A 23,934-nucleotide genomic window follows, 5' to 3' on the forward strand; every position below is an offset into this window, starting at 1 on the left:
TAATCAGTGTGTAGTCATGTCTCGTTATTTTAATTTCCATTTGCTTAATGGCATAGGATGTTGATCACCTTTTCATATGCTTCTTTGCAATCTGTATATCTTCTTTGGTGTCGCGTCTTTCATGTCTTTTGTCCATTTTTTAATCAACTTGTTCATTTTCTTATGGCTGAGTTTTAAAAGCCCATCATATAGTTTAGATAACAGTTTTTATCAGGTATGCTTTTTGCAAATATTTTTTCCCAGTCTGGCTTGCCTTCTTATTCTCTTGATACAGCTGATTGATTTTTTGATTTTATTTTGCATTATTTTTCAGATTGTTTATTAGCTTTCACATCAGTACTTGCATTTGATTCTGAGCATAAAGTTTTTTGTAATGCTCAGTTAAGCAGGGCTTGACAATCCTTTCAATATTGATTTGCATATATAAATATGCTACAATTATATTCTAAATATGGTTAAAACAGAAGTCAAAGTATCTAGAAAGTTTGGGTGGAGGGACTTCACTGGTGGTCCAGTGATTAAGACTTTGCCTTCCAATGCAGGAGATGTGGGTTTGATCCCTGTTTGGGAAGCTAGGATCCACATGCCTCGTGGCCAAAAAACCAAAAGCCAAACCAAACCAAAACAAACAAACAAAAAAAAACCATAAAAAAACAGAAGCAATATTTTAACAAATTCAATGAAGGCTTTCACAAAATGGTCCACATCAAAAAAAAAAAAAAAAAAACCCTTAAAAAAAATAAAAAAGAAAGTTTGTCTGGAGTACCAAAATTCTAATTCTAATTGTGTTGCAAATAATTTAGAGGAATTTCAAGAGTAATTTGGTGAGAGTTGGGTACTCTGCCTTCATACCAATACCTTTGCCTGTATAAATATCAGTAATTTAGAATAATGTCGAACTCTGAGCCAAGAAGATTTTACAAATGTCTTTTTAACTTTTCAGTACGAGGCCATATGAAAATCACTCCCATTAAATTCTAAACCTCAAAATGACATTTCCAAGCATCGGATTAATTAAGTTTAGAATTAAGTGTGTTTTATAAACCTATGGAAATCAAACCTAGAAGAATGGTTTTGTTCATTATAAAAACAAGATTTAGGTATGTATTTCTAATTTATAAATTATCTGGAGGGTGTTAAAGGAAGGAGAACCATAGGTCTGCTCTGTGCTTACTGATGCTTTGGAAGCAATATCCAGAGATAGTGCAGAGGATAGCCTAATGGCTTTTTCGGTCTGCTAACTGCCTGAGTAAAGTTGAGGTATTTAATAACCACAAAAGCCTTTTACTGCCATTAGACTCCTGAGACTCCAATATCAGTTCAAATTCTATACCATCCCCCATCGGTGTCTGAGTCTCCTCACTTTCTGTCTCCTTCCTCCCATCACTTCCCCAGACACTGACAACCCAATACTCCAGTTTTACCAGTTTCAGCTTTGGTCTCCAGCCCCATTCACCCAAAGACTTGCCTGAAGGCCACCCCCCCAACTCTGCACCTGCCCCTTGACGGCCATCAGGGACCATGACTAAGAGAGATCCCGACCCCAAGGCCCTGCCACTCAGGGAGGAAGAAGAGGAAAAGGACTATGAGCCTGTCCCAGAGTCCCCCAATCCATTCCCCCTCTCCCCAGGAGCACTGGCAGAAGCCTGTTGCGCCCTCCTCAGCACCTGCCTGTCTCCCCCAGGCTACGCCTTCACATTCTTCGACCCCAAAGACCTTGTCTACCAGGAGATTTTGTTTGACACGCAGACCACCCCTATTCTCCATTGTGCACCAGTGGGTACCCCAAGTCCAGCACAAGATCGATGTCATTGACAATGAGATTCTGCGTCAAGGCTGCCACGTGTTGGGCTGACCGACTGGACACTGCTCCATTTTGCGTGCAGGGCTGGGACCCTGCGAGTCCGGGACCCCTCAGCGGCTGTGCGCCTCTCGCAATAGCTGCTGGTGCTGAGCGCAGACAGGACCCACGCAGCTGCTGGACCAGCATGAACGCGCTTCCTTAAGCAGCCTGTTTCAACTTGCAGGGTCGCGTGCACGTGCTACTGAAGGGTGCAGCGCTCTGAGTGGGGAGCTCCACGTGCAGTGGCTTTAACCATGGCCCAACCCTACACATCGCTGCGTCCAGCCCGTGCCTGGGTGAGGCCTAATGTTTGCTGGAACCTGGCATCAACCTGGTGCTCCAGAACCTAAAGGGAAGGGTGCCAGGGGAGGCGGTGCCATGGGCATGTTCCTGGACAAGGCAGAGAGGCGCTGGTGGCCTAGGAGCTGCGGGTGCTACTGGAGGAGGCTGTGTCGCTCTCCTGAGCTCTCCCTAAGGTCACGCTACGCAACTATGACCGTATCCCAGGCAAGGACATGCTCAGCGCACTGGGCCTGCGCCTGGGAGACTGAGCGCTACAGGACGGCCAGAAGACAGCAGCTGCGGTTCAGGAGACCGTGGAGGTCTCCAGTTCGCCAGTGGCGTGGAGCTGGATGAACCTGAGGGCGAGAATGATAGCAGGGTTGGTGGTGTTCGGTACTTCATCTGCCCTCCCAAGCAGGGTCTCTTTGCTTCTGTGTCCAAGATCTCCAAGGCAGTGGACGCACCTCCCTCATCCGTCACCTCCACACCTCGGACTCCCTGGATGGATTTTGCCGGTGTTACTGGCAAAGGCCGCAGGGAACACAACGGTGAGAAGAATCCCCCATCAGCCCTGTCTCTGGGCAGCAGGCAGCAGCGTGAAGGAGCCAAGGCTGAGATTGGAGACCAAGTCCTCGTCGCAGGCCAGAAGCAAGGGACTGTACACTTCTACGGGAAGACAGACTTTGCTCCAGGTTACTGGGATGGCATCAAGCTAGACCAGCCAACTGGCAAGCACGATGGCTCAGTCTTCAGTGTCTGGTACTTCACCTGCCCCTCCAAGCATGGAGTCTTTGCACCAGCATCTCAAATTCAGAGGACTGGTGGATCCACTGACCCCCCTGAGGACAATGCAGGAGCCAAAAAAGTACATCAAGTGGCAATGATGTAGCCCAAATGCACCTTCACAGCCGTCCTGACCCCAAAGGACATCACATCAGAACACTCCATCTCAAGGTTGCTCTTCTACTGCTGGTTTCCCTGGATACTGAGGATGGAGATGCAGTCTTAGAGGCTCTGGACATCCCACAGAGACACAGAGCCCCCTCTAGCATCTCTTGGCACAAGGAGCCCCCCCAAGTCACCTGAGATAGAGATTCCCAGAAACATATCCGGAAGAGAGACCCTCATTAGCCAGCCCTTGATCACTAAGGCCCCATTATTAACAGATTCCCTCTTGATAACCCCGCACATACAGACCCTGTGTTACCCTGAGAAGAGATTCCCTGAGTGTAGCACCTTCAGGCTAGTTCCAACCCCTCAGAGCAGATCCCCCAGTAACAGATTTCCACATTACCCCAAATGACAGTGACTTTCTCTACATAATGCTCTATAGCAGAACATTCCTGAGTCACTGGTCACTGGATCAGAACCCTTCCCATTAACAAAGATCCCCCCCCCATCAAGTCCCCTTGAAAGAAACACCTCCAGAGCAACAGAGTAACAGACCCACATTTAACATCAGTCACCTCAGGATGCTATGACCCCCATGGTCACCCCTAACCCTTACAGTGCAATCAGAGACTCATTCCATTAACAAAACCCCCTGCTCTTACCCCTCAGGAAGAGACCTACATTAACCAGCCCACTGTCACCTCCAATTTACAGACACCAAAACTGTCCTGGAAGTGCTAATTACAGAACCCCCAAGTCTTCCCCTCCTCTGCACCCTCAAGAAACCCCCAGTGCCTCTTATGAAGCCCACCCCATGCGGCCCACAGCATCTGTGCTGGACAGGCTCCCAGAAAATCCTCTATTTTTTAGGTAATTATTTCCCCCTTTGGGGCACCCCAAAATTTGGTGGCCCCATTCTGGGACTCTGAAGATCCCAAACCCCAGAGTACATGTCCCAGACTCCCTTGTGCCTCCAAGTCCTACAGCTCCTAGGAGACCCCAAAAGCCCTAACCTCCAGGACACCCAAATCATGCAACCCCCAAATCTCTAAGAAATCCCAAATTAAAAAAATCCAATCCCAAGCCTCCAGAAAACCCCAATCATCGAGGTCCATCTGCCTGGGATGGAGGAGACCGTGGTGAGAATATTCACCCCCAGCCCCCAGGGCATCTCAAGCCCTATTCATAGGCACCAGGGGACCCTCAAGCAGGAATTCTCATGCTTGGTATCCAGAGGACTTCAATACTCTGAGTCCATGGATCTCAAGACACCCAACTGCCAAGAGCCCCAGCACCAATGGAACCCCAAATCCTGAAGCTCTCCTCCATCTCTAATACATGAGGCTCACCAAGGCCTTGAGGAATCCCAAATCCTGGAGACCCTATTTCAGCCTACATTCTGGTCACAGGTCCAAAACACCAAGCCTAGGTTACTGGCCCTGAAGGACCTCACAGCACCCTGGCCAGACTAATAGCCTGATGGAGACCCTGAAGATCTAGGGGGTCCAGGGCAGACCCTGAAACGAAGAACAGCTCACGACTGCCCCTTTACTGCATGTCACCAAACTCACCATCCCCTTCAATAAAGACATCTCTATGGCAAAAAAAAAATTACATTTAATAAATAAACGGATGATTTATTTTAACAAAACTCCTTTAAGCACTTTTAAAACTCCAGCTGTTTAGATGCTTTACTATCTTGATTATATACATTTTTCCTACCCAGGGAAGGACTGGAATTGCCAGATTATTCATAAAAATCACCCATGTGATCCATATCCTATCAATATTTTTCATGCACAGAATTTGCACTCTCCTTCAAACATATTCTTATCATGATGATTTCTCTGTTAAGAAGAATTTGGGCCCATTGGATCCATGTATCAGTTCCAATAACTATTATCAATTCTGTTTTAACTGAGTTCATTTTTTGTACTTGTAAATTAAGGTATATATTATATGCCAAAGTAGTAAATTACAGTAAGTCCCCTACATACAAACCAGTTCCATTCCAAGAGAGCGTTTGTAAGTCCAGTTTGTTCGTAAGTCCTCAAAGTGAGTCTAGGTACCCAACTAACACAACCGGCTATATAGTACTGTACTGTAACAGGTTATTAATACTTTTCACACAAATAATACATAAAAAAACAAACACAAAAAGGAAAACATTTTTAATCTTACAGTATAATACCTTGAAAAGTATAGTAGTACAGTATAATAGCTGGCATACAGGGGCCGGCGTCAAGTGAAAGGTAAGAATTACTGACTGGAGGAGGGAGAAGAGGTAGGAGATGGTAGAGCTGAAGGATGGTCAGCAATAGGAGTTGGAGGGCAAGCTGTAATGTTATTCATGTCTAATGTTGTTGGACAGGTTCTGGTTCCTTGCTGGACTCAATTCTATCTACACTCTTGAAAAAATGATCCAGTATGTTTGGGTAGTAGCTCTTTTTTCCTCATCACAGATGACATGGTGGCACTGGATTGCATTCTGAACAACTGCTGCAACCTTCGTGTACCACTGTATGTCCAGATCCTGTGCCTCAAAAACTAACAGTTCCTCCTCAAACAAAAAACATCCCCTTGCCATTTTCTGCATCATGAATCTCTTCAGTTCTTCAGTTACTTCTTCTTCCTCTTGTCTCTCTTCATCTTTTCTCTGGGCCCCCAATTCCATCAGGTCTTCATTAGTAAACTCCTCAGGTTGCACTGCAAGGAGTTCAATGAAGTCATCCTCTTGCAGATCTAGGTCCAGTGTCTCACTGAGGGTCACTGAGTTGCTGAAGACCTCTTTGGACTCCTCATCCACCTTGTCAAATCCACAAAAATCATCAACAAACTACAGGCAAAGTTTCTTCCAAACCCCTTGCCTGCTGTAAGATGACGGCTGTAACCTCACGCCAAGCAAAGTCAATATATTTTTATGGCCTTGTAGATGTTATAGTCCTTCCAAAATTGTTGCAAGTTTGCTCCTGATTCATCACTTGCCTTTCCTGTAGTCTGAAAAAAGTGTGACATAAATAACATTTCTGAAAGTCGCTGTAACTCCCTGGACCATAGGTTGGATGAGGGAAGTAGTATTCAGTGGCAGGTGCACTGCTTTGACATTGGGATGAAAGTCATCCATGAATGGGGGGTGACCTGGAGCACTGTCAAGCAGCAAAAGAATGTTGAGTGGGATGTCCTTCTCCAAGCAATATTTCTCTACCTCCAGGATAAAGTGATGGAAAAACCAGCCCTGGAAAATGGCCTGTGTAACCCAGGCTTTGGGTTTACTCTTCCACACAACAGGAAGAGAGCTGTTGGCTATGTTTTTAAGGGCTCTTGGTTTCTCTGAATGATAAACTGAGAGAGGCTTCAGCTTCATATCGCTGGAAGTACTGCCACCAAACAACAGTCAGCCTGTGCTTTGCTGCTTTATAGCCTGGCGTCAACTTTTCTTCCTTACTGATATAACTTTGGTCTGGCATCCTCTTCCAGTATAGTCCTGTCTCATCCACATTAAGCACTTGCTCGGGTAAATATGTGACTTCATCAACAATTTCTCAAAGTATTTCAGGAAATTCCCAGGCAGCTACCATATCTGCACTGGCTGCCTCACCACTTACTTGTACATTGTGAAGGTTGGCTTTAGCCTTGAACAAATGAAACCAGCCATGGCTGGCATTAAAAGATGTGCCCTCTGATTCTTCACCATTTTCTTCAAGTCTTCATAAAGGCTTTTAGCTTTCTCTTGAATCAGCATTAAGCTGAACAGGTCTTGATACTGATGCTCCTTCTGCATCCACACACTGAGAAGTCTCTCCATCTCCTCCACCACTTTCCATGCTTCTTTGATACTCTTGTCGACACCATTGGCACAGCAGACTTCACATATTCCATGATCTTGTCCTTGTTCTTTAGAATCACGCAGATGGTTGAAGAATTCATGTTATAACAACAAGTGACATCTACCTTTTCACCTTGCTCCACTCTCTCAATTATTTTCACTTTTGTTTCCATCAGGAGGGTTTGGTGGTTCTTAGCAGTAGCAGCTACATCACCACTGCTTTTACACTTGCTTCCAGACATCCTGAACTTGAAATAAAGATACTGTACTCTGTACAGTACTGTACAGTAAAGTACACAAAATCACAACCACTTGTAAAGGATACACACGTGACAATGTACGCCAGACACATGGACTAACTTACTTGATTGGACTTTCGAATGCATGTTCGCATCTTTGAAAGTTCACAACTTGATGGTTTGTATGTAAGGGACATACCGTAATGTCATTTCAACTTAAAATGCAGACTGAGCTCCTGTATCACGTGCACAGTAAGTTGCCAAGAAAATTTGCTGAAGAAAATTTAGCCATTTTGACTCTAATGGAACAAATGGAACTTGGTATTTTTAGAATAACAGTCCAAGTCTCTCATTTAGTTTTATCTAAATATTTATCTACCACCCTAAATCTAACCTGAGGTCATGGCTGACTTTATAAGCTAGGATTGGCAAAGGTAAAAGATTAAACACATGAGACTTTCATGCTCATTCAGAGGGTCTTGTTTCCTAGACCTCATATATCAGTGGCTAACGTTTACTAAGGTAAAATAGAACAAGATAGAATATATACCCTCCCAATAATCCTGCAGAATATCTACATAAAATCTATATAGTTGCTATCTTATTCTTTGGTGATTTTTTACTTAGTGTGTAATATGACTTTAATAATAGTTATAAAAGAGAAAACAGTCTAGAGTAACAAACTACCATCACTAGTAGTTCAAGATACAAAGTCCACAACATTTTTACTTTGTGATATTCAATCTTTTTTATGTATTTATATGAAGCATATGAATGTGCTTTATAAAGACTTTATACAGACCTTATGCAGAGTCATACACTGAGCAGGTTTTTAGTAAATCTTAATTAACTGTGCTTTGACCACATTTTGTTAATGAATTTTTCTGGGCCCTACCCTGGGCTGATTAAAACTCACATTGTGTTGGCTAAGAGCTGCTATCTAATGGCCTGGGATATTTTGCTAAATGATAGTGTGTCTAGCACAACAGTAGTTGTCTTCTGAAATAGCTTCCTACCCTTTCCAACTTGGCTGTAGATTTGATATTGGCACAGGACTCATTATCTCCCATACTTTCTTGTTTATTACACTAGTCAAAGTATCCTAACCTAACTGTAGGGGCTGAGGAAGTCCCAGGTCTTCTTGTCATAACCCAGATGGGTTACAGTCTGCATTCCATTCTCCCCTGATGTCGTCTGACAGCCCTGGCACTGGTAGAGCTAAATACAGGTTCACGTGTTACCAGTGGTTATAATCACAGTTTTAAATGTGCAGCACCAGTGCCTGTCAGAGTCTCTCAGGAGGGAATTTGGCAGGAAAATGGTCCCTTGCTGTGCCCCCAGGTAGCCTGTCTACACCTGTCATTACCTGGCATCTATACACAAGTGAAATAATCTTCCCAATTTGTATTTGGGCAAAATGCCATCATAACAGATGGACATAAGTGTATATGTAACTGGGAAATTATGCATATACATTAAACATGAAGACTATGAGCATGAGTCCTTTCTAGGAACATCTAAACATCTGTCTGCTCTGAGCTTTTGTGTGTACTGTTTACACCATATGCTGCCACAGTGGGAGGACCTTGTTGGAGATGCAAAAAGAAGCACTCATGAATTTCATGGAAATTATTTCATAGGGAGAATTTGCCTCACCCTGAGCAAAAGGAACATATAACAGTGCTGTGAATATCTTTGTTGTTATTTCAAGACAGCAAATTTTTAAAACTGATTTTGGCAGCAAAAAAGACAAGTTTTGGACATTACAGGAAAAATACAATTTGGATTAGTTCTTAAAAGGTCTTTGTGTGATGTGCATGTGCTATTTAAGCCTTGATAAACTCCTTTAAAGATTCACTGTTACTTGTTCAAATGCCTTCTGTCTGAAGCCAAACCTGCAGATCAAACCAATCAGCACTCCTAAGATAAATTTATGACTCAACTTGCAGGATAAGGAGTAAATTACCATGTGTATGTTTTATTCACTGCAAGTATACCCCAAAGTAGTAAAGCATTCTTTATTATTTGAAGTGCAGAATCCCAATAATTTGAAATCCTATCTAAAATAATATTGATTGATGCATAAAGATAATATTTTTTTGACGAGAACATTGTCTTCATACTACGCATTGGCCTTATAAAAACTTTGAAATATTCTAGTTTTACATACAAATTAAACACGTCTATCAAGTTGTCTTTTATTATTTATTTATTTTAAATGACATTAATGTTTTTCACATTTATTCACCCTGAATTGTTATAACTTTTTTCTTTATCCCTTATGAAGGTTTTCACAAGCTTATGTGATTATTTCTCTACCTGCATCTCTATCTCTCAAGAGTCTTAACATTCAAGTGGTAAATAAAATAATAATAAAATAATATCAGAAAAATACAAATGATTATTGTTACTACTTCTGAACTTATATTTTTACTTCTCAGTGAATATGTTTTAGCAAATTAAGCATAAGAATTATAAATGCCATAAAACTATAACTACACACTCATATGCATAACTATTTTATGGCTCCAAAATCTTAGAACTCAGTACTACTCAAGTCAACTACTATGTAGTATATATTTATTTTCAGTTTTTATTTTATATTAGAGTATATTTGACTTACAAATACAGTGTTAGTTTCAGGTGTACAGCAAAGTGTTTCAGTTATACATATACATTAATCTGTTCTTTTTCAGGTTCTTTTCCCAATTAGTTTATTACCGAATATTGACTAGAGTTCCCTATGCTATACAGTAGGTCCTTGTTGATTATCAATTTTATATATAGTAGTGTGTATGTGTTAATCCCAAACTCCTAATTTATCCTTCCCCTCCTACATTTCCTCTTTGGTAACCATAAGTTTGTGTTCTATGTCTGTGATTCTTTTCTGTTTTGTAAATAAGTTCATTCTGCGCCATTTTTTTAGATTTCACAAATAGGGGTTATCATATGATATTTGTCTTTCTCTGTCTGATTTCACTTAGTATGATAACCTCTAGGTCCATCCATGTTGCTGCAAATGGCATTATTTCATTCTTTTAATGGTTGAGTAATATTCCATTGTATATATGTACCACATCTTTTTTATCCATTCATCTGCTGATGGACGTTTAGGTTGCTTCCCTGTCTTGGTAACTGTTACTAGTGCTGCTATGAACATTGGGGTGCATGTATCTTTTCAAAGTATGGTTTTCTCTGGATATACGTTTAGGAGTGGGATTGCTGGGTCATATGGTAGCTCTATTTTTAGTTTTTTAAGAAGCCACCATACTGTTCTCCATAGCGAATGCACCAATTTACATTACCACCAACAGTGTAGGAGGGTTCCCTTTTCTCCACATCCTCTCCAGCAGGTATTGTTTGTAGACTTTTTGATGATGGCCATTCTGACTGTGTGAGGTGATATCTCATTGTAGTTTTGACTTGCATTTGTCTAATAATTAGCGATGTTAAAGATCTTTTCATGTGCCTCTTGGCCATCTGTATGTCTTCTTTGGAGAAACGTCTAGGTCTTCTGCCCATTTTTTTTTATTGGGCTATTTGTTTTTTGATATGGAGCTGCATGAGCTATTGGTATATTTTGCAGATTAATCCCCTTTGCAAATATTTTCTCTCATTCTGTAGATTGTCTATTTTGTTTATGGTTTCCTTTGCTGTACAAAAGCTTTTAAGTTTAAGTCTCATTTGTCTGTTTTTGTTTTTATTTCCATTACTCTAAGAGATGGATCCAAAAAATATTGCTGCAATTTATGTCAAAGAGTGTTCTGCCTTTTTCCTCTAAGAGTTTTTTGGTATCCAGTCTTATATTTAGGTCTCTGATCCATTTCGTGTTTTTCTGTATAGTGTTAGAGAATATTCTACTTTCCTTTGTTTACATGTCCAGTTTTCCCACACCTCTTATTGAAGAGACTGTCTTTTCTCCAATGTATATTCTTACCTCCTTTGTCATAGATATTTTGACCAGAAGTGAGTGGTTTATTTCTGGGCTTTCTATCCTGTTCCAGTGATCTATATTTCTGTTTTTTGTGCCACTACCACATTGTTTTGATGACTCTAGCTTCGTAGTATAGTCTGAAGTCAGGGAGCTCTGTTTTCCTTTCTCAAGATTGCTTTGGCTATTTGGGGTCTTTTGTGTTTCCATACAAATTTTAAGATCAGGAAAAAAATGCCATTGGTAATTTAATGGGGATTGCATGGAACCTGTAGATTACTTTAGGTAGTATGGTCATTTTGATTCTTCCAATGGTCATTTTGATTCTTCCAATCCAAGAATATGTTATATCTTTTCACCTATTTCTATCATCTTTGATTTTTTCATTAGCACCTGTTGGTTTTTGGAGTACAAATCTGTTAGCCTTCTTAGGTAATTTTATTCCTAGGTATTTTATTCCTTTTGACGTGATGATAAATAGGATTGTTTTGTTAATTTCTCTTTCTGATCTTTCATTGTTAGGGTATAGAAATGCAACAGAATTCTGTGTATTAATTTTGTATCCTGCAACTTTAGCAAATTTATTGGTGAATTCTAGCAGTTTACTGGTAGCATCTTTAGGATTTTCTATGTATAGTATCATGTCATCTGAAAACGGGGACAGTTTTACTTCTTCTCCAATTTGGATTCCATTTATTTCCTTTTCTTCTCTGATTGCCAGGCCCAGGACTTCCAAAACTATGTTGAATAAAAGTGGTGAGAGTAGACATCCTTGTCTTGTTTTTGATCTTAGCAGAAATGCTTTTAGCCTTTCACCATTGAGTATGATGTTAGCTGTAGGTTTATCATATATGGCCTTTATTATGTTGCTGTAGGATATCCTTATGCTCACCTTCTGGAGAATGTTTAGTCATAAATGTGTGTTGATTTTATGAAAAACTTTTTCTGGCTCTATTGAGATGATCATATGGTTTTTATTCTTTAATCTGTTGATGTGGTGTATCACACTGATAGATTTGTGGATATTGAAGAATCTTTGCATCCCTGGGACCAAAAATCCCACTAGATCATGGTGTATGATCCTTTTAATGTATTATTAGATTCAGATAGCTAGTAATTTGTCAAAGATTTTTGCACATATGTTCATCAGTGATACTGGCCTGTAATTCTCTTTTTTGGTGGTATCTTTGTATGGTTTTCATATCAGGGTGTTTGTGGCCTTGTAGAATGAGTTTGGGAGTGTTCCTTCCTCTGCAATTTTTTGGAACAGTTACAGAAGGATAGGTATTAACTCCTCTCTAAATGTTTGATAGAATTCACTTGTGAAGTCATCTGGTCCTGGACTTTGGTTTGTTGGGAGTTTTTCAATCACAGCTTCAATTTCAGTATTTGTGATTCATCTGTTCATATTATCTATATCTTCCTAGTTCAGTTTTGGGAAATTGTACCTTTCTAAGGATTTGTCCATTTCTTCTAGATTGTCCATTTTATTGGCATATAGTTGCTTGTAGCAGTCTCTTATGATCCTCTGTATTTATGTGGTATCAGTTGTGCTTTCTTTTTAATTTCTAATTTTATTGATCCGAGTCCTCTCCCTTTTTTTGTGATGGCTCTGGATGAAGGTTTATCAATTTTGTTTATCTTTTCAAAGAATCAGTTTTAGTTTCATTGATTGTCTCTATTTATTTTATTTCTACTCAGATCTTTATGATTTATTTCCTTCTACTAAGTTTGGGTTTTGTTTGTTCTTCTTTCTCTAGTTTCTTTAGGTGTAAGGTTAGGTGTTTTATTTGAAATTTCTCGTTTCCTAAGGTAAGCTTGTATTGCTATAATCTTCCTTCTTAGAAGTGCTTTTGCTACATCTTATAGGTTTTCGACTGTCTTGTTTTTGTTATCATTTGTCTCTAGGTATTTTTTAATTTCCTCTTTGATTTCTTAAGTTACCCAGTGATTATTTAGCAGCATATTGTTTAGCCTTCACATATTTGTCTTTCATACAGTTTTATTCTTGTAGTTGGTTTCTAATCTCATAGCGTTGTGGTCAGAAAAGATGCTTGATATGATTAAAGTTTTCTTAAATTTACCAAGGCTTACTATGTGGCCCAGCATGTGATCTATCCCTGAGAATGCTCCAAGTTCTGTTGAAAAGAATGTGTATTTTGCTGCTTTCAGATAAATGTTATATAAATATCAATTAAATCCATCTGGTCTAATGTGTCATGTAAGACTTCTGTTTTCTTATGATCCTAATACTGTAATTAATGTCAACTGATTTTCTTCCATGATATAAATTTGCATTAAAAGTATGATTAGAAAGTGTTTGTCACTGCATTATTTTACTATTCTCTTCCAATTTTTTAAATTAATTAATTAATTAATTTAATTTATTGGCTGCATTGGGTCTTCATTGCCGCACATGGGCTTTCTCTAGTTGCTGTGAGTGGGGGCTACTCTTCATTGTGGTGCGCAGGCTCCTCATTGTAGTGGCTTCTCTTGTTGTGGAGCACGAGCCCTAAGCACGTGGGCTTCAATAGTTGTGGCACATGGGCTCAGTAGTTGTGGCTCACGGGCTCTGGAGCACAGGCTCAATAGTTGTGGCACACGGGCTTAGTTGCTCCATGGCATGTGGAATCTTCCCAGAGCAGGGCTCAAACCCATGTTCTCTGCATTGGCAGGCAGATTCTTTACCACTGTGCCACCTAGGAAGTCCTATTTTACTATTCTCTTATGCAATCTCCATGTTTCATTTATCACAATATGTGCAAGTGATATTCAAACTTACTCCCGTGACCCAGGTCTGAATTTCTAAGATAAACCTTCATGTTTCCTTGGCATTTTAAACTTAAGGTTATTAAGACCAAATATAAATTCTCTGCCTCCAAACTTTTTTCATCCCTTTCTTTCTCTGGTTAATGATGTCATTATACTTTTAGCCACTTCTGCTTTTAAAACTTCTTTTATTCCTACCTTTCTAAATCATACAGTACATCTTCCACTACGGCACTCTTGAACAGCTTCTAGTTGCCTATTCTCTCTCACTCTCTCACTTCATCACACTCTAACCAGCATGTTCATTGTTTCCTCAATCATCTATGTTGCCAAAGCCCAAAACATACCTTGTGTTTGTTCACTCTATGACTCTTTCATACTTTTTTATTAAAGTGATTTAGAAAATTGGGCAATATACAATTTATTTTCTTAAAAAAAATTGATTGCTACTCTTTTTGTTAGTCAGTAATCAGTTCCACGTTTAATCTGTATCTAACCATTTTAAAGTAAAGGAATGGCAAATACTGCAGCTAATCAGAGTATAAGGTATGTTGAGCATAATAGGTGCCACCAGCATTTACCTTGATGGATTTACCAAAGCTCTCAGCTTGTAATTTTAGGAACTTGATTTTGTCAACATTCTGTATGTTAGTTTGGGCCCTCCCAGAATCAGGATTAGTTGGGATTAAACATGTAAGGAGTTCATTAGGGAAAATGCTCTTGTGAAATAAAAAAAAAAAAAGAAAAGGAGGAAGCCAAGGAGGACTGGAGAGCCCTCACACTAGAATATCTGACCCAAAGGAAAAAGAGGTCTTAGGCCAGGGGCAATGGCATTAGAGGGAAATTCAGCCTGGCTGTCCAGGAATCCTTGAGGCACAGGCAAAGGAGACCTGTGACTCCCAAGGATGGGCCTATTTTAGCATTTCAACCGCACTTGGTCATTGACTGGGAGTTGCTCTTGGGTCACATGGCCTTGTGAGCGATATGATTACAGAACAGAGGAAGGGGTACTCTAAGTCGGTTACACCTGTACCTAGAGCCCTGCATTTGCTTGACCACCACGACACTGGAAGATAATCCAGTTCTTAAAACAGAGTATATCTAGCTGAGCTCATAAGAAATCAGATTATATACTGACAATAGTGTTTTGTTTATATTAAGAACTAACTTAACCTGTAGTGTCAAATATTCATATTAATATTCACAATAATACATTTTCTAACTCTGGCATAAAGATATGCTCTAAAGTAAACTTTGACATACATGAATTTATGTGCAATTTGTTAATTTTTATCTCAACCCTCAGTGTTGTCAAAAATGAGAATCTCTTTTTAATAATTCATAAAGACCTTTGGGAGTCTATGGATTTTCCTAAGATAAGAAGCTGCAAAGATCTGCTTTCAAATTAGGAATACTACATGAGAAAATTGTGGAATTAATTTTTCATTTTAATGGTGGCTGATTAGTTTGGTCAGAAGTAGCAATTCGTCACATTCTCTGATCCTAATAAAATAGTCGACATGTTTATTCTTCAGTTTGGTTGTTGCTTGAATGTGAAAATTAAAAGGTACAAATTGAGTAATATATGACTTGTTAAAAACTGTAATTTCCTGCCATAGCTCTTCTGCCAATCACTGTCTTGAGCCCATTATCACAGTAATCAGGTGCTGAACAGGATAAACATGAAAGCAACATGTTAAAAATAAAACAATTGCTTTGGAGTGACTAGTACTTTTGCTTGTGAACAAGGCAGTTTTTGGAACATGAGGTAAAGCTGTGCCTTAGAAATGCTTGTAGGCTGAGTGCATCCCCTCCATCTTCTAGACTGGGCTGTGCAGGTGGATGCATAGTTTCCATGTCCAGTAACAATAAAACTCACATATGCAGAGCTAACCTGGCTCCAGTGTCCACAACCAGACCTCATTTGTGTTAACCCAAGTAGTTCTATAAATATTTCTTGTCTCAACTCCTAGACAGCTCATGGCTATCACCTAAACACATCTTTACTGAAAAAGAATTTACTTTGATTGCCCATTTGGCAAAAATACCAGTTATTCAGTTTCATACTGTTTCACCAGAGGTGTGTGTATGTGGGTGTGGGTGCACACACCTGTGTGTGTTTCTATACATTCACATGTGTTTATTAGTAGAAAGAGAAACAGGTAAGACTGGCACTTTTTTTTGAAGATAGCATTTATCTTCAGTGACTCAGATCCACTCTTTGATGCTATTGAAATGACCCATGCATTTCCACACTGGTAAAGGATAGAGATACTCTCTGATTTTGACCAACTCTCTGGCTATAACTGTAAAGTTTGCCTTCTGCTATGGCATTCTTTCTCCATCAGCCCAATGCTAAAACACATAGAAAATTATTTATTTTTAAACATTGCCCATCAAGTTGTTTAGTTGGATTGCATAGCTTCCCAGTTGTCTGAAACTGTGTTATTTATTTGCACTTTTTAATTATTTTTAACATAGTATCCACTTTGGTCCTTGCTCTTGCCCCTTTTCAGTTTATGCATCAAGGAGTATTTGAGTATCATGCAGTCATTCACAATCTACACATACTTACAATCTACACAGAAAAGTTGTTTTTCAGTAATTCTCTTATTAGCAGCCATGACCTTGGTGCCTTCCAAGATCTTGTTCTATAGAGTTATCTTTCCTTTTCTGGCTAACATATAAAGTGATATCCCAGCAAATCTCATCTGATTTCCTGCTGAGTATTTCCTTGATAAAAGATGCAACTTCACTTTCTCTGTATAAAACTAGGAACTTAAAGTATATTTACTTTTACATCATTTTAGATTTTTATATACAAGTCTCCAGAAAATAAATGAAAAATTTCCTTTCTTACTGTGTTTATTCAGTTCTAAGAACTCCATGCCCCATTTTAACTCAACAGGTCATGTTTTCTCTTCTAGGACTACAATGATGAAATTCGTCAGGAACAACTACGTGAATTATCTTACTTAAATGGCTCGGAGGACTCGGGTCGTGGCAGAGGTATCAGAGGCAGAGGGATCAGAACAGCTCCCACAACTCCTTCAAGGTACATTAGTCCTTACTTTAAATAAATTAACAGCCAGTAAGGATGGCAATCCTTTGCTGACCTGTTCCTGTGCTGATAGGAATAAACAACACTATCAGCAGCAATAACCACAACCACCACAAAAGCAAAAACAACAGATGCTTATATAGCTCATAAGAGCTTTACATAAATTAACTCATCAAATCCTCCATAGATGGGTTAAGCATTATTTACAGGTGAGCAACTGATAAAGGTGTAAGCAATATGCCTGAGGACACGCAGGCAGCCTGACTCCAGAATTCAGAGTCTGAGCTCTTAACAATTATCCTAAGAAAACAAGAGGAGCAAATTTAAGACTGTCTGCTTTTCATTTTTGTCACCAGTGTTAGGGCATGCAGATGATACAATCAGATGTGTCTTTGAAACAGGATGACCTTGCATGAAGAGAAAATCACAAATATTATCTGTCTTTGAGTAGCCCTTGAATTGATACAGTCTTTCCAGATAGGTAGAGAGATGGATGAGAATAATGATAGATGTAGGTAGATAGGTAGATAGATATTTAGATAGATAAGTTGATTATATATATATATATATATATATATATATATATATACACACACCACCAGTCCACAAAGCCAGAAGCACACTTCTTACATGAATATTTAAAGTTTAGTTATATTTGACTCTGCAGTGTCATCAGAGAAGATTTTTTTTTAATTTATTTATTTATTATTTTTGGGGGGGTACACCAAGTTCAATCATCTGTTTTTATACACATATCCCCGTATTCCCTCCCTTCCTTGACTCCCCCCCCCGGAGTCCCCCCCACCCTCCCCGCCCCAGTCCTCTAAGGCATCTTCCATCCTTGAGTTGGACTCCCTTTGTTATACAACAACTTCCCACTGACTATCTATTTTACAGTTGGTAGTATAAATATGTCTGTGCTACTCTCTCGCTTCGCATCAGAGAAGATTTTATTCAATATTGTTCACTTTGCAAATAAATTAGAATCTTTCCACATCAGAAAATTTGTTTTGTAGGATTCTGCATTTGTCAAACTTTCAACAGAAAGCATTGTTTTGCAGAGAGGTAAAGTGAAAAATACTCACAGCCTTCACACACAGACTATGTAATTCTGTCATTCTCTTTACCCTGTTATAGTTGGCCTTCATATCTCTAAACGGGTTAGGTTTAGAATACTGTTTCATATATTGCATAGAAACCATCTTAAGAGATTCTAAGGTACTTTGCTGATTCAATTTATTTTTAAAATGATGCCCCAAATATTTTCAACCACCTATCAAAACACCACTGTTTTTAACATTTAAGTCACAGACACCTCAAAAAATTTTACACTTATTAGAAAAAGAAGTTAAGAATGATAAATTTCCAAATAAAGTATCAAGGAAATAATTGACTAAAGGTAAAATGTGGCAATTACGGAAATTACTTTGACTAAAGGAAAAACTTCTGAAAAATTTCAGCAATTATTTTCAAATTTTTATCTTTAAAAAATAAAAATAATTGAACTTTCTAATGCTACCCAGGAACATTAGTTTATTGCTAAAAATTAATGTGACAACATTTTTTATGGACACACTCTTTTATGGAATCGGCCTTTTATAAAACCTTTATATTAACTTCATCATGATGGGTTGTGAAATGACATCATTGCAGGTAATCTTAAATTGATTAAATCATACATTTTAAATAATGAAATTGTCACTTTTGTAGTTCAAGAAATGATAATTTTGGTAGTTTTATATGGTGTAATCTAAGTATGTATTGAATGACTATAGAGGCAACAAGTTGTTTTTTCCACTCTATATTCCTTGGAATTGGGACCATTTAAGAAAATAATGCATTAACCTGCTTTTGAGATTATAAGATCATTATATTAAAAGATTTTGTTTTGTTGATGTCCCTTAAGGTAAAAATACATTTGTCAGATTTGAGTGGGCCATATAAGATTTCAATTTCAGTGAAGTTTTATTCTAAAATATTAATCTCCTTAATTATTTAATAAAGGATAGTGCACTATGATCTAGATTTTTAAATATCTTAGAAGAAAAATTTGATTGAAAGCTTTTGCTTTTTAATATTCCATATATCATACAATCTGATACTGCATAGGTAAAAGAAGGACATTAATACTGAAAATTGAGCCTCACTTTCAATGCTATCTTGATGTCATTAATCTATTAACATTAATAAAAGTAAATGTAGCAGAACCCCGTTGTCTTCTGTTTCAAACCACATGATGAAATGTATCTGCAATTAAAAAAGAATAAAAAAATAGTTTCACAAAACAGATCATATTGATCAGAAAGTTCTTGAAAACATTGGTTAATGGATGTTGATTTGTACATATTTATGAACTTATGACTTTTTAAAGATATTTGATTACACTTAAATTAAGAATGCTACCTGGTGTATTTTTAAAACTTTAATTTGTTGAAAAATTATTTAATTAAAGGAATTTATATTTCAACAGGCATATTTATGAAAACTATCCAATCTTCCAATAATAATGCATACCAGAAAACAAAACATTACATCTATATGTTATAATAATGTATATTACATAATTGAAGAATTAAGATCTTCACACACATGACTACTATATGTTGGATGAGAGTGAACAGAGGAAAATAAAGCATTGAGGCAGACTTTGAAGGTTTTGTTTACTACAATGAGAACTAATACACAGATAGAACTAATGGAGTTTGTTAAGTAGGGGAGTAATCATATTTGTTTCCAAGAAAGACTACTCAGTCACCTCTGTGAGTGATAGAGAAGAATTAGAGCAAAGAGACAGTCAGAGAGACACTCATGACAAGGAAGCCAGTGAGAAGACAAGTTCATTATCCAACACAGAAATGAATACCACTCAGAGTGCTGGAGATGAAGAACTAGATTAGAGATTAGAATTTATACAAATTAGTGACCGATTAGATGTGGTCCTACACAGGATAACTCCTTGATGTCTGCCCTGGTTAGAGATTAATGACATCATCCACTAAAATTAGGTGAAGGACCAAGTTTAATGAAGAATATATTTATTCCTATAATTAACCTTAGGTCTTTGCGTTGCCAGTGTGACCTTGGGAAAGTGACTTGTACTTTCTGTGACTTGGTTCTCAACCTTTAAAATGCTTAGAAATGACTACATGACAAGCTTGTCAAGATTTTTAATTCAGATGACACATGTAAGGCAGTGGTTCCCAAACTGGTCTGCACACAGGAATCATGGAAGACTCATTGCTGCCAGACACTGTGACTTAATTGGCCTGAGGTGTGGTCTGGAGTCTGGAGGTTTCCAAGGGTGACCCTTTAGGTGACTGTAGCATGAAGACCAGCTAAGGAGACATGATCCAGGGTATGGTGTGTGGTAGGAAGGAAAGAGATAACAGCCATCAGAGTTAGAGAATGCGGGGGTGCACCATGAAGCACAGAAAGAGGATGGAGGGCAGAAAATGGGGACAGCCACATTCCAGGGTGGGCCCAGGAGTAGATGCCAGTGAACACGCCTGAAGAGTAAAAAGGAGGAAGAAGGAAATATGGAGAAAAGCAGAGTCATAAAAGTTCGAAGAAGGCATTTTCCAGATAGTAACCCACAGGGATAAATATAACAGGTACAGTGAAATGAGGACTGTAAATGAATCCAGTGGATTTAGAAACCAGTAGGCTACTGGTGATACTAGTCAAGAGTATTTTCAATAACTTGGAGAAAACAATATCTGGATTGTATTTGACTCAGGAATGAGCAGGAGGTGAAGAATTAAGGATAGAAAGCTTTCAAGAAGTCAGAAAAATAAAGCAAAGAACACTATAGTGTGGATTCATCCAGGGACACGATATTCTAAACAGGTGAAATAAATCTTGAGTTGAATTGAGGACTTGAGTTGAAGAGAGACATAGGGTTAATATTCCAGGGAAAGGATGTAATGTATAGGTGATAATGAATCAGATTCAAGAGACAGGTTTTCCAGGGCTCTGTCTGGGAGACAGTTGATGAAGGAATGGGATGAGAAATTAGATGTGATGTGAGCATCATATAATTTTAAAGCAGGAAGAATTGCTACAGATTCAGAAATCTTATTTTACCCATTAGAAAAATAATCTACCTCAGACTCGGAGTTATTAATACTTACCTGTGATTATTCTGTGGTATAGATAGAACTTGTGAATGTAGTTTAAAGTAAGGTGACGTATAATTTACTACCCACACAGGGACACTTTTGAAAGTATTAAAATGCTAAACTAGGACAACAGTTGTAATTCTGAACTATTCTGGGCAAACCTGGATGTATGCACACCCTGCTTATGAGGTGCTTGGAGGTCCAGTGAAGGTGAAATTACTTTTTTACATCCATTTTATAGATAGGCTTTATATTATCATACTAATATGGAATATTGTGGTCTCAGTTATATTGTGCTTGAAGTGGGCACTGGGCCTTCTAGGGTCTCCCAATGTAGGAGAGCATTCTCTCCACATTAGACTCACAGTAAGGTCTCTAATAATTTTTCTATCCATCAGCTCTATAATCTATTCAAAACTTTTAAAAGCTTTACCAGAATTCTTTTTTTTTGTTCGTTTGTTTTTTTTAAACTCTTTATTGGAATATATTTGCTTTACATTCTTGTACCCATCTGTGAGGTACACCAAAGTGAATCAGCTGCATCTACACACATATCCCCATATCCCCTCCCTCCCGCGACTCCCCCCAACCCTCCCCGTCCTGGCCCTCCAAGGCATCTCTCATGAAGTTGTTCTCCTTTTGTTATACAGCAACTTCCCACTAGCTATCTATTTTACAGCTGGTAGTGTAAATATTGTTCACTCATAAAGCTCATGTTTTTCTGCAAGAGCTAACTGACTGCTATTCAGAGCAGAAAGCATAACCTACAACCCCATCTGTGGGTGCAGCCACACGGTGTGATGGTTCACATCTCATGATCATTTCCCCCAAAGCTTTAGCATTCTTGCTGAAAGCTGCTTTCTGGAGGCCAAGTTTTCAGACATAATAAAAAGCGAAATAACTATGCCTTTGCCCAAAGACTTTAAACAAACACCCAACCTTTCCAAAGGCCTCAAAACACCAAAGAGTTGACTACAATCATTTGATCTTACACTTTTGGTACAAGTTACTTTTGTGTCAAGTGCTCCAGTACCAAGTACTCAGTGTATTATTTTTATTGCAGAGACCTCATGTATTTCACTAGCACCATAGTTACCAGAGGACATAAATTGTATGAGGGACTGTACCAGTTCAGGGGGTTACATGTATAGTGATAAACCAGTGACAGTGAGTTGTGATGCGTGACCTCAAACTTAAGCTACTATAATAAGCAGGATGATATCACGATGCTTAGAGTTCCATATTTTATCGAAGTGCAGACAGATTGTTTTTTGTAAGTGACAAAATTCCCCATCACTGCAATAACCTCCAGCATGGAGGAGACCTTGACAATTAGCAGCTATGGATGGTCCAGTGAGTCATGCATTAGACGTTGAGCTCATTTGAGCCTTTTTGGTACATTTGGAATAAAAATCAGAGTGGGTTGATTTTTGGTGATTTTGCTTTGAATTTTTAGTGTTATAAAAGAAAATATCAAGGTATTTTACATAGTTTTCATGATAAATAAGTCATCACCAATATTTACAAAACATTCTGTGGATGTCAAAATGCTTTATATCCTAGAGACTCTCCATTAAACACACCCACTCACACACTCAGATATGCAGGAATAAATGTGTTTTGAATCCCTTTGTATGGAGACTAAAATGAAAGCTTTGCCTGCTTTAATTCCTTTCTCTTATCAGTTGTTTCTCATCTTTATGTGACCTGTTTCTTCTAGGGGCCGTGGGGGTGCCATTCCTCCTCCCCCACCACCTGGACGAGGTGTTCTCGCCCCTCGAGGGACCACTGTGACCCGTGGTGCTCTTCCAGTGCCCCCTGTAGCGAGAGGCGTCCCTACCCCGCGAGCCCGGGGGTCACCCACTGTGCCAGGATACAGGGCACCCCCTCCTCCAGCCCACGAGGGGTATGAAGAGTATGTAAGTACTCTTGAGCAATCAGTTGTCAGGAGGAGTTAAATTGGTTGGGGAACAAGCTAAGCTTCAAAGACATTCACATACCATGAATATAGCAGATGATGTTTGTTGCAGAGAACAAATGTCATTTGCAACATAATTTAGCACTGCATCTAAATGAGGGCATTTTGAGAGAAGCTTTCATTGTACAGGTGCCATCATTGTTGTGAGTATCCATTCAATAGCTTACATTTTAAGAAACGAACTATCCTGAGCTTTTCTTATCTTTAGAAGACTCAATCCATTTCAAAATGGAAATACTTAGGAACGTAATGTGAATAGTCATGTATTTAGAAGATTCTCCTGGGACATGATAAAGATTAACATAACTCAGAAGTATTTGACAAATATAATGTGATTATATTATAAACTTTGTTAATAATTTAAGACCATGTTGTTGGTTTTTCATTTAAATATCCTACTCTCTCACTATATTAAAGATATGGAATTGGCAGGTGTGAATCCAGAACTCAAAAAATATAGACTAAACAGAAAAAGTGCAGTGTCCCTAAGCACCTCTTCCCCTCTGTAACACTTTATGCTCCCTTTGACCCTTCATCCAGGTTGTTAGCTTTCCACTGGTCATATGTTCTAGTCCCTGTATCCATTTTTCCTCCTAGATTGTGAACATTGTAAAAAGGGGCAGTTTCCTAGTCACTTGTGTAACCATGGTAAGTCCACTGTAAATGTTCAGTTGAATTGATGTAAGCCAGATCATCATCCTATGAAACAGATTCCTTTTGCCTTTAAACTCTCCAGGGTGCCTGTCCCCTATCTAGGTTTTTGTTTCATTCAGCCACCTACAGACGTGCTGTCCTCTTAAATGTCCTCTGCGAATGATTGCTAATGTAAACTCTACAAGCACAGTTATGGTCACATTCTGTACATTCAAAACATATCAATGTTTTATGGACCAGTTAATAATCACGCAAAACTTAATCCCAAAACAAAGTGAAAATGGATCTATCAGAACACATTAATGCTTAATTCCTAAAATGTTAGTTTTTAGGAATGTTACT

The 23,934-nt window shown here is 38.7% G+C and overlaps 1 protein-coding gene and 1 pseudogene across 1 annotated transcript in view; both read left to right on the forward strand.

Moving 5' to 3' along the window:
* Positions 1 to 23,934, forward strand: part of KHDRBS2 (KH RNA binding domain containing, signal transduction associated 2) — a 642,723-nt gene that overhangs the window by 376,627 nt on the left and 242,162 nt on the right. The window contains exons 5-6 of the mRNA XM_057699271.1: positions 16,709 to 16,836; positions 22,681 to 22,879. Coding sequence (XP_057555254.1) covers positions 16,709 to 16,836; positions 22,681 to 22,879 — 327 coding nt within the window. The remainder of the gene's footprint in view (positions 1 to 16,708; positions 16,837 to 22,680; positions 22,880 to 23,934) is intronic.
* LOC130831297 (CAP-Gly domain-containing linker protein 3-like) lies at positions 1,522 to 3,134 on the forward strand (annotated as a pseudogene).

This window comes from Hippopotamus amphibius, chromosome 11 (assembly GCF_030028045.1).
Source record: "Hippopotamus amphibius kiboko isolate mHipAmp2 chromosome 11, mHipAmp2.hap2, whole genome shotgun sequence".
Lineage (NCBI taxonomy): Eukaryota > Metazoa > Chordata > Mammalia > Artiodactyla > Hippopotamidae > Hippopotamus > Hippopotamus amphibius.